The sequence below is a fragment of the Apaloderma vittatum genome, unplaced genomic scaffold (assembly GCF_000703405.1).
Source record: "Apaloderma vittatum isolate BGI_N311 unplaced genomic scaffold, ASM70340v1 scaffold3865, whole genome shotgun sequence".
NCBI lineage: Eukaryota > Metazoa > Chordata > Aves > Trogoniformes > Trogonidae > Apaloderma > Apaloderma vittatum.
In genome coordinates, this window is record NW_009716387.1 from 80,537 (window position 1) to 92,940 (window position 12,404).

The following is a 12,404-nucleotide window of genomic DNA, read 5'->3' on the forward strand; positions in this document are numbered from 1 at the left end:
TGTTGGCTGAGTCCCAGCTGGGGCGCTTGGGTTTGCTGCTGGGAGCAGCTCACTTGAGGTGCTTCCCGAGAGCCCCGAACTTTCTGGCAGTTGGAACAACGTGCTTGAGCAGGTGCTGGATGAAGACTGCCGGCCTCTGAACTCTTAACAAAAAAGAAAAATCTTATTCCCTGACAAGAGCGGCGTCTGCTTTTTCCGTGCATGTTTTAAGTCAATAATTTCACATGTTAATTACTTAAAGGCTATGGCACTCATAAAGGAGGATCCAACATCTTCAGACATGCCATCCTCATATTAGGCCAGTCAATTGCTTTTTACAGCTCCTCTAGTAAACACCTAGCTTTACAGAGTCTTTCTTTCAACTGCTCTGTCTAAGGTTTTACACAGACGCCAGTCTCTGTGATAGTTAAGCTTGGATGATGAAAACCAGAGCTCAAGGAAGACAGCTTCATTATCTTACCTGCCCCTTTCCAGCAGATTACAGATCCTTTGGTCAGAGCTCCCTGTGCATTCCTGACCAGATAATACTTTAAGTGTTTCTGTTTCTTGGGTTGAGTGGTCAGTTTAAGATTAATGTGATTTGAGAATTCTGTAAAGTAGCAGAAACCCTTCTTGCCACAGCCAACACAATTGCCAGAGAAGCCTGATAAAATAAACAATACATATAACCCAATGAGATAGGCGGGCCACTATTAATAACACCCAAACACGACTCTTTCCTGGAGAAAAGCTGTATGTTTTTTTTCACAGAGTAAACATTTTATTAACATTTTCCTCAAAAAACTATTACATCAAGTCCACTGTGCTGCACTTTGGCTACCAGACTGCAAAAACGGAATCCCATGTTCACAGAACACATAAAATGGGCCATATTTTTCAGTTTCTCCCAGCAGAAAAACATCACAATTCCTATTTATCACCTAGCTGTGAAACATAAAGCTGACACATTTCTAACTGAAGAGTACTGAATCACATGCTTAACCCCGGACCTATTCAACACCATAACAAGCACACGTTTCGCTTCTATTTCAGCTTTCATCGAAATGAAACATGCAATTAAGTCTCAAGAAATTAAGTATATTGAATCTACTATATTTAATTAGATGTAAGTATTTTTAAGGACGAAGCTCCTATTATAGATGCTTTTTTTTTAGAGAGGAAATAACACTAAAGTCTTCCTGGGCTATTAAAGCAGCTTTTTGAAATGATGGCTGGACTGTTTTAGCACTTCACAGCAGTTTCAGCTATTTATGATGGCGGCAACAAAGTGCCTCCAACTTTATAGACACGACAGAGACACAGTCCATGCACGTAAAGAAGCTCATTGTAGTCAGGCTTGATGGGGCATTTCCAGGGCTACTGCCATTTCCTCTCATTCTGAGATACACAGTTTGAGCCTCAAAGAGGGGCTCATGACGGTGATGTCATTATCATCGTAAATAAAGGGCATTCCTTGCACAGCTGACTATCTGCCTTTTGATTCTTAAAAGACTTTTTTGTCCATTTTCCTGTTAAATCTCCATCTTGCATCAGACGAATGCAACTCTCTGAAGATACTCATTATCTACAAAGAAATCCTGCAGTGTGCAATTAGAAGACAATCTTCCCCATGGAAATAAATATCTGGATTAAAGGATTCACAATATAGTAGATAAAACTAAGAGTCATTTAGGAAAATTATTATTTCAATCACATATTTCAAACAGATTAAGTTTTCAAATTAGTTGACAATGAGTTTTCCCTTATGTAAAATACAAGCACTGAACTATAATGCTTTGTAAACACCTGTTGCTTAGTTTATAACCCGAGCACTTTCGTTAGTTTTCAAATGGCTCAAAAGAATTTATTAAAAACCTAAGTTCATGTGGAAGTTGGTCTGGTCTCCATGGGAACAAGTGTCTAGCAACTGCTGAAAGCTGCCTATGATCTCTCTGATCCCGGCTGGTAGGATGATAAAGGTCATTATGACTCATAAAATCAGGACAAGTCATGACTCTGCAGAATCTTCTGTTTTATATCAGTCAGCACAAAAGCATCTGTCTAACATCACAGAGCCTTCAGTAGCTGCAATAAAAGCAACAACAAAAGGAAACAAAATAAGAATGGATGTGGCAAAAGCTGAAGAGCTTGCATGCATTTTATGCAGATTGAGAAATCACGAAAAATGATTCTGCTAGTAAATGGAAACTTCCTACAAATTTGGCAGCACACAGATTATGACCAGCAGCACTGCAATTATTGCCTGGCTGCTACTCACAAGCCCTCACATGTTGTCAAACACCAGTATGAAAGAAGCATTTCCTAAAGTAAAATAGAAGTTCCTGCAAATTTCTAAGGGTTTAGAATTTTTCTGGGAGTCTCCAGCAACCTGCCAAAGCCACAGGTAGAAATATTTGTTCAACAGAAGTTGAACAGAAAATCTTTTCAAGTAGATCAGTCATTGATAACTTTTGTCAATCATCATCTGCCTAAGCCAGATTTAGCAATAACTTCAACCTGAAATAACCTTTTGCCCTAATCACCTATATTTAACTCTGTGAGGGCTACTGGAAAACTAGTTTAAACTGCACAGAGCATAGAGGTGAGGTCTAGTAAGGATCAGACAGTTCTAAATTGTCCACTTTTTCTGAAAAGTTTTCAGAGAACATTTTAGAAATTTATTTTTTATTTTTCCGTTTAAGTCAGACTACCATCTTTCACCTCAAGCTCCCCCAGCTCCTCTGAGTCAGACTAAAGAGTTCTTGTTTGCAAGCTCCCACCAACGCTGTTCTTCATCCCCTTCATTCAGACCAACTGATGAGAGCCATTGCTTCGTTAATACAGACAGAACACAGCATGATCTTATAATTCCGATGCAATAAATTGCAGACTGAGTAACACAGGAGATCCCAAACCTTTCACCATCCTCTTTTCTCTGAATGCCCTGTTCATGTGCCATGGCCCGAGGCAGCAGCTAACAGAGGGGGCAGCTTGTTTCATAAACAAGCTGCATTAAATATTCTTCAATACATTATAGAGAGGACAAAGGTCAGGGGAGTCGGGGCAGCCATAAGGTGACTCAATATATCTATGTCATAGGATTGATTTCACAAGAGAATTAGAAATCAATGCCTGGAGTTTAGGGGCTAAAAGCCTTTCACCTTTAGGTCACCAGTTCACATCCAGCTCAGTTCAGTAGCGACTTAAGGCCGTTACCCTCTGAAGATTGTTTAATCAGAAGGTCTTTGATTGTATCTGGTATTTTATCACATGCATTTGCTTGAATTTGCTCACATCACAATGATCGATTCCCCATAATTTAAAAAGCTCTTCCACAGTAGGAACCTTGTGCTCAGAAGAGGGACCTTGGACGAAAAGGGTATGAAACCTGACCTACCTCCCACTGGGGAAATGGTTCCCTCGGAACAACAGCAAGCTTGTGCTGGGGATAACAAGAGGGCTTCAGGATGGAAGGATATCCATCTAATATTTCATAATCTAATCTTTGATAAATTGGCAGAAAGTTTTCTTCCTGTTTCTCTTTTAAATGAATAACAAGGTTTTAATTAATGCAAATATTTTTGTGGGCTGTTGACAGCTTGCTTAAACAAAGAGTGATTATATTTTCAATTTCTCAGTAAAAGTATTTCTTCTTTTCAGTTCTAGTTGATAAAAAGCACACAAACACTGGCAATGCTTCATGTTTTCCCCACCTATTCTGTACCATTCCACGTGAAGACCGAAGTCCTAAATTTAAAAAAAAAAATTAAATCAATATAGTCAAGCTGGAGAGCTCCATTGTATGAAAACTCACTACTATTATAAAAGTCTGATAGAACATCGCACATTTTAACAGAAGCAGCTGCAAGATATTACACTATAGTGTTTTTTTATCTTACACACAGCTTGAAATGCAAGAAAACTAATCTATTTGTCTGTCATTCTGACCTCAGGAACCCACTGAAAAAAAAAAGGATTTCTTATTTACTGCTAGGAAAGTGGGCAGCTGTTTGGTCTTTTGGGAAAGAAAATGATGGGTGAATAGCTGCTTTGTTTATCATGAGAGACTCCTTAAGAGTGAGAACTGGGAAAAAAAAAGAAAAGAGAAAAAACCTTTGGGAGTGGTACATGTTAGCTGCTCTTATCAGGAAACAATAAATATCACACTATCACAGCAGTGCTTCCTCCATTTAAGCATTCCTTTATGTCATATAAACCCCAAGAAACGATTTCCTAAAAGCAAAAAACTGCAGAGCAGTTAAGCCTGTGATCTAACTTGATTAACAGAATCATATAAGGTACATGCTCAGACACAGGCAACTTTTTGTTATCAAAAAATATAGTCTTTTCCAGAAAATTGTTTTGTGGGTGTTGGGTATTTTTCCTATGGAATAATATGTCTGTTGTAAAAACAAAGCAAAAAACAACCTCCAGCAGAAATGACTTTCAAATCACAAGCACATATGCCTTGATGGTGGGGCAACTTATTAGCATAATCAATAAATTGGCATGTGCCCCAGCGGCACATCAACAGCCCCTAATGTGAACAAGACCATAAGGCAAAATCAGGCCCAGAAACTACCAAGACATTTCCTGTTTTCTTCTGGAATTTTCACAGGCGTCTTCAGAAATATATGCAAGCAGACCAAGAGAAATGAGGAAACTATCAGGTACTACATTAGTGCTTTTTCCCATCAAATGAATTGTTTTGGAAATAATCTACAGTGCTGAGTAACAGCTGTCTACAAAAATGTAGGATACTAAGAGAAAAAGCATGAAATTAAGCAAAAACAATAGGGTTGAAAGGTTGCAAGTAATGTGCCTGTATCACCAATAAGCCTTACCCAAAGTGTGGGATATACTCTAACTCGCGATGACAGCTCATTTCAATTCAAAATAAATCCAATTCAATTTCCCTCTAAACTTAACAAAGCTTGAAGGCGCCACTTCCCCCGTTGTTTCAAACAACATGATTAAAGGAGAACAGCCTAAACTAAGAATACCAAAACCAAAACTTCGATCCTTACTTTAAAAGCAAGACAATAAAAAGAGCTTCCCTTCTTCATACGAAAGGTTTTCAACTTAAATCTATCACAAGACAGAGGTCACTGTGTTATACCAACAGACTAGAGAATTTAAAACAAGAATGGTTCTGTCTTTTATCTCACTACATGTCTGAAACTGTGAGACTATTCATGGCTGCTTCTAACTTTATTTACTCTGATTTGACTTGGATCAGTGTATGAAAACTGGAATCAAATGATCATTTCTGTCTACTGTTTGCTGTTCTCACATCAATAAGATAGTGGTCTTTTGTTAGATTAGGGACCAGGAACGTTATTTTGTTTCCAGCTTCCAGATCAAGACTTCGGATCTTGAAGTATACGAGTTTGCTCATATTTAAGCTTATTATAGAAAACTTAAAAGTCATCCTAGAGAATTACTCAAATTCTTTGCAAAAGAATGTGGTTCACTGCTGTTTAAGTATGTAACAACAGCCAAAAATAAGCATTTCAATGGTTTCAGGAAACTAAAATGTATTAAATAAGTAAGCTGAGGATGCAAGTAGCATAAAAACCTCCCAGTTATGTTCCTGTGGCCTTTTTCTGTTCTTGTTTAGCATGCAATTAACAAATACACTACTTCCTCTCTGCTAACAGCCTAAGGAGCTTAAGCTGTTAATAGTGCCAGCACTGAATGACTTGAGTGGTACAACATTCCTGTCTTTATCTTTAAAATGACAACACGTGGGTGATTTACAACCCTCTTAATTCTTTTACAATCACTGGTCAAACCCACTGTGACCAATCCAACCCTACAAGATCGCATGAGGAAAGAAATTACTGTACATAGAATTACATTATGCACCTTCACACTGCAATGTCATCCCAAATGCCTTGAAGAATTGCTCAAACTGAGATAACAACTGTGTTCATGTCATATCCATCAGTGTTTGTGACAGAAAACTGTTAGAAGACACAACAAATGTTTTCTTTTTGGTATTTAAAGCTCAGACTGGTTCAGAGATATATATGATGCAGTACTTTCTGGTTAACTAATGAACAAAATAATATGTAAGAACCTGAGAGTGTCTGATAAAAAAAAAATAATAATTCTCCCTCTGATTATATATCACTTTTCCCAATAACATTAATATTTGGTACATTCATTCAGATGAACTAGTTTTATGTCAGAAGTTAGACTTTTAAATAGCTGAAAAGCAAGAAATTGAAGTATTCTGTGACCAATATTATTCAAACACATGGTATTACCTGATCACATATACATGCAAAATTTCAACTTATTCACGTTTATTTATACTGTGATAATATAAAAAAGTCATATATTAGTATGCAGAACCCATGCTATTGTTCAAACACAGTGGAGAATACTATCTCTGTCTGAAAGAGATAAATCAAAAAGGCACGAAATTTTGGTAGTCCAAAGTATCATCATACGTTTACATGTATATAGTAGCCTGAAAGTTCCACTTGACAGACCTACAGGCTGTCTATGTCAGCATCTGGAAAGCTAAAGCAGGCACGGGCAGCAGTTCAACTAGTCCAGTTACCAGGTGTGCAGTTCCAGCAAACAGGACAGAAATGGATGGGACAACATTCCGCCTTGGCCTAACGGATAGAAGGTGATGAAGCACTTCTATTCACACTGTATCTTTCCAAAGCAAACGCAGCCAGCTCTGAGCTGTTACCTTGTGCATTACCACTGAGCATTTCTGTAGATGTGGAATGGAAATAAGATCTGCTGCACTCACTCTGTAGAAAAAGGTTAGCTATAAATCGTAGCCTGCAGAAGAATCCACTTACTGCAATGATGGACACTTACCCAGCAGGGCATTGCGCCCATTGTCATCTGGCAGGAATCTTTTATCCACAGCGCACACTAAAAGGTGATCAGGTAAATTTGGTGACTTTGCACCAACAAGTAAAAACCCTGATGGTACCTCGATATGTTCATTGGAAATTGAAACCAGTCTCAAATCTTTACCAGCCTGGCAGAAACCTAGAAAAAAATCAATTCAATATATTTTAAGTTGATAGGATTTTTTTTGTTTAATACTTACAATTGTCTTCTTTAAGGACTTCCTATATTTTTAATGAAAACCAAGTTTGTATCCTTTGAGGTCAATGGAAACTAAGAGATAGTTTTCTCCTCTGCCTTTTGGTCAGCCATAAAAAAATGCTACCAGTGCAATCATAAAATCATAGAATGGCCTAAGTTGGAAAGGACCTTAGAGATCATCTAATCCAATCTCTCTGCCATGAGAAGGGGCGCTTCTCAACTAGATCAGGCTACTCAAGTCTCTGTCCAACCTGGCCTTGAACTCCTCCAGGGAGAGGACACTGACAACTTCTCTGGACAATTTATTCCAAAGTCTTGCCACCCCCATACTGAAGAATTTCTTTCTAAGATCTAATCTAAATCTACTGTCCTTCAACTTAAACCAAATTCCTCTTGTACAATACAAACAAAAATCTGAAAATGTAAAGTGAAGTTTCTCCTGATGTTGTTTTGCAGCCTACAGACTTGTGGGACTATTTACTAACAGCATCACGACTTGGGTCAAACATTCAAAAATGGAGATAACAGTTCTCACTGGCTTTTCCTGCATTTTTAAATGCTTTTTACAGCAACAGTGAATGAGATACACATAAAATAGAAATAAGCGATGATAGAGCCATTCACTTTAGCCAACTCCACGCCTGCAAACTCAACCTTTTAAAGTTTGTGTTGCCTAAGAGAACAGAAGCTCTGTCCTCGTGCCAGGTGTTCCAGCCTAATGCTTATCTGACACACCGGGCAAAGACTCTGTCAAATGTTAGAGCAACCAAGAGCAACCCAACTTTATCTGGCAGGTAATGAATATTGACATTCTTAGGATTTCTATACTGCATAGATTATCTCATTCTGACAAATTATATAGAAAATGGCCCCGATCCTACCCTTTTCAGCTGGGCAAAAGCCTCTGACAGCACATTTAGTGCCTTTCTTACCATCAGTAGTGCAACATCCTTCTGGGGGAGGCTTCATCTGGTAAGAAACAGGTGGACTACTTGATTCTGAGCCTTCTTCCTCCTCCTCTTCTTCTTCTTCCTCATTATCTGCTCTGCTGCCTGCTACAAATAATCATAGCTTAAATGACTTAGACAACAGAAAATGCTGGCCACAAACCAATGAATGAACACGGTGACCCAGTTACAGAAAGTACTACAGCAAACTGGATTCTCTCCTCTTGACAATGACTTTACTGTTGCCAACTCTTAAGATATTTGTTGTTTCCTTTAAGTTATGACTTCCCGTCACATTTACAATAGAATGTCTTCCATCAAAAAAAAATAAAGCTTTTAGCTCCTATGCAAATAAAAGTTCAAAAGTATGACCCAACTGCACCTGAGAAAGTAAAAAAAAAACCCTAAAGGACAAATAAAAAGACGTCTCAATTTATTATTTTCTAAAGCTTATTATTTTTAAGCTAACCTTACGATTTTGAGAGGCCTAACTCCTGGTGTTCAAACTCCTGCTGATCGCAACAGTGTAAATCTACCCTTTGTTTATAATATTGACAGTCAGTATAAATCCCAAGTCATTATTTCTTAGTGCTTTAGAATGTCCTGGCTACAGTCCAAGTACAGATTTTATTAATTAGCTGTTGACCATGTCCTTGATGTTGTACAGGAAAACTGAAGAAATGGTTCCTGCTTGAAACAAGGCTCACCACAGGTGAAGCCACGATAAGAACACCTAATTCTCAGGCCGTCTGTCTCCCACCAGAATCCAGAGCTCTGAGACAATCACTGCCGCTTTCTGCACAGCATCAAGGAAGAGCCAATGTCTAGGAAGACGATTCACAGCAGCCTATGCAGGGGCTGTGCTAGTCTCAGAGGCAACACCAAATGCCGGAGATAAGAATTTATGATGCAAGCTTCATTTTTAAGAGGGTTTCAAGATGTCCCTTCTTCAGATCCTCTGCTGTAAACCACTTTCCTGGTGCACTGACTACCTAAATCAGCATTTTTAACTGAGAGCTTGCTTGTTAAGAGAATTCACCTGCATATTACTGGTGTATGTTTCAACCTTTCAGCTAGGGACTGCTTCTTTCCTTCTCTCCATCCACAGGCCAATAATTTTTTCATGCATAATTCAACAGCTCCAGCAAAACATACTGAGCAGTGGCTCCATCCCCTCTTATGGCTCAGACACACCCATGGCAAATGGGAAAAAGCTGGCAAGGAGAGGGGTGCAGCTAAATGGTAAACGAGGAGAACACTTCTATGGACAGAACTAAGGAAAATTTCAGACCAGATCTAGCCTCACATACAGCAGAGATAGGGCACAAGTACTAAGTGACCACAGTGGGGCTTAAGTCTCAGGCATCTAGCTTCTCAGCTTCTGCAGGGACCCACCTGCAGCAACCAGAAACAAACAAACAAAAAAAAAACACTGGCAAAATCGAGTGGTGAAGGGCTTGAGGCTCAGCAAGAAGCTGAATAGCTGTCTGGACTTGGGCAAATAAAATAGCAGCTAGGCTCCTACATTATTCTGTCGATCCAGCTTTTAGTCTTGAAACAGAAAAACAATGAAGGACACAGCAGTCATCCTCCAAAGCTCAGTGTCCACTGGACACAGTGTCTTTGCTTCCACTGACTTTGCATCAGGCCCTCAGAATCCCACAGGACGTTTGTGATTCTCCTCATGATATCATTTTATTTTATTGACAAATTATTGTAGACTCAGCTATAGGATAAATAAGAAGCGGAGAGAAAGCTGAAGAAAGTAAATCTGGAGTTTGACAATTTGTCTCTAAAGGTTATTAAGACTTACACCCCAGTCTAGTCCTGGTGCATGCAGGTAAGGGCAGAACGTTGCACACAACTGTTTTAAGGGCATAGTCTAAAGACAAAAAAAGCTGAAAGTGAATGGAAGGAAAAGTGAAGCTGTCCATCTTTCCTATTTGAGTCAGGTGTAAATTCAGTGTTATGACTTAATCCTGACTAACATCCAAATGCAATGCAAAAGGAGTGAGTGTGGGTGTCCTCTCTTTCCCCAGCCATAAAGTCCTTTCCCTCCTCTTTGTGCCAGCTCTGACACTTACTGGAGCCTGTCCCGAGCCATCCCAGCTTGTTAGCCCAGCAGAAAACTAAGCCAACAACAGTGACTACCTTTTTTTACTGGGTTTATGTATTAGAATTAGCTCAGTGGAAGATACAACAAATGCCAAAATTGATGAAAAGGGAGAAAATGGTAACATGGCCAGGAGAAGTGTGAGGAGCAGGATGTGGGATTTCCCTCTTTGGGAAGTGATAAACTGTTAGGTTTATTCAGCCACGACAGGTAATAATTTTCACATTAAAAAATAAAAATAATAATAATGAAAAAATAGAGACAAGAAATGGGAGTGGAAAGTAAGAAATAGCAGAGCTACATCTCTTTCAGATCAAAAATGAAAAGAGTACAAGAGCAAATATGTACCTATAATATACAAGAATCAGCTGCTGTCATTTGTAAAGGGCATCATCAAGGTTTCTGCTGCTTGTTTTAAAAAAGATCCAGTTTCTTCTGCCATTTTACTTTTAAAGCAGGGCCTGTACAAAGAACTGTATGTCTGTGTATGTCTGTTCCACACGTTCTGTTTTTACACAATCTCAGAAGAACACAAAAACCAAGCACTCAGAACCAGAGACAAGATGATGACAGCAGAGGACTCACAACCGTAGTTGTTACGTTGTGTGTTACAGAACTGGGCAGTCAGCTGATGTAACTTGCTTTAACTCCATTAAACCAACAGACATACTGTGAAGATTTTGTCCTTATTTTATTGAATTTAAATTTATTCATAGGTACCATAAACATCATTGTTTGCTTTAAGGAATTCTTTCAATTCTCACAAAGGATTTATTAGGCCTTTATGTTATACAGCTGTGATCAAGACATTTCACATGCAAAATCCATCGAACTTCTTCTCTCCTCAAGGTACGAATTAAATATAAGTTCTGCAAATATTTCAATATGCATGCAATTTTTTCTCAGCAGGACTATTCACAGGGCTGATACCATGCACAAACTGATTGCAGCACCAGGGCTTAAATCAACAGCCACAAAATCCATTCTGTCCCTGAGCAGAGAGCCTCCCTTAAACATCTGTCAAGGAGAGAACCAGTTAACCACAGACATGAGTGAGTTGCAAAGTTCACACCAGAACACGGAGCTGGTACCAGAGCTGAACACAACAATAAACACGCAAGGAACAACCTCACTGCAGTGGAGCCAGCGGCCACACCGCTGCTCCACATCGCTTTGCCATGCAGAACCCCCTCCTTTTCCCACTGAAGTCACAGAGATAGCGGTGCTGGAGAACTTGGATGCTAACAGAAAAATAATGCTTGTCATTAACTTTTGAAATCAGCTTCACAGCCCTTCAGCACAAACAGAATACAGAAGCCTAAAAGACTGCACCCAAATGCATCTAAGAGCACAAGAGAAAATTTTATTTTGTATTTGACAAATAAGATGTGATTAGAGAATCAAAACCATGAACGCGATTGTGATTCAAATGCGATTTTGATTTCAGAATCAAGAATTAAGACTTAAAAGCTTCACTACTGCCTTCTAATAACTTGCAATCCAGTCCACAGATTTAATTCACAGTTTATATAGTCATAAATAGGCACATAGAGATATGCAAAACATCAGGCCCAATCAGCACGGGTTTATGAAGGGCAGGTCCTGTTTGACTCATCTGATCTCCTTCTATGACAGAGTGACCTGCTTACTGGATGTTGCCTACCTTGACTTTAGCAAGGCATTTGACAGAGTTTCCCACAGCATTCTCCTAGAAAAGCTGGCTGCCCATGGCCTCGATGGTTATATTCTTGCCTGGAATAGGAACTGGTTGGATGGCCAAGTCCAAAGAGTTGTGGTCAACGGAGTTAAATTCAGTTGGCGACCAATCATGAGTGGTGTCCCTCAGGGCTCAGTGCTGGGACCACTCCTGTTTAACATCTTTACCAATGACCTGGGTGAGGGGATGCCGTGCACCCTTAGTAAGTTTGCAGATGACACAAAACTGGGAGGTAGTGTTGATCTGCTGGAAGATTGAGAGGTTCTTCAGAGAGATTTGGACAGGCTGGGCCAAGGCCAATCGCCTGAGTTTCAATAAGGCCAGATGCTGGGTCCTGCACCTTGGCCACAACAACCCCCAGCAACGCTACAGGCTGGGCTTGAGAAGGAGTGGCTGGAGAGCTGCCAGGCAGAGAGGGACCTGGGGGTGCTGATGGACAGCCGGCTGAGCATGAGCCAGCAGTGTGCCTGGGTGGCCAAGAAGACCAATGGCATCCTGGCTTGTATTAGGAATCGCGTGGCCAGTAGGACCACGGTAGTGATTGTGCCCCTGTACTCGGCACTCGTGA

At 39.7% G+C, this 12,404-nt stretch overlaps 1 protein-coding gene across 1 annotated transcript in view; it reads right to left on the minus strand.

Annotated features, from left to right (window-relative positions):
* GREB1 (growth regulation by estrogen in breast cancer 1) overlaps positions 1-8,111 on the minus strand; it is a gene marked incomplete at its 5' end in the record, with an annotated part of 52,053 nt that extends 43,942 nt beyond the window's left edge. Inside the window, 4 exons of the mRNA XM_009869506.1 lie at positions 54-143; positions 461-643; positions 6,823-6,999; positions 7,992-8,111. Of these exons, the coding sequence (XP_009867808.1) occupies positions 54-143; positions 461-643; positions 6,823-6,999; positions 7,992-8,111 (570 nt within the window). The remainder of the gene's footprint in view (positions 1-53; positions 144-460; positions 644-6,822; positions 7,000-7,991) is intronic.
* Between the last annotated feature and the right edge of the window lie 4,293 nt (positions 8,112-12,404).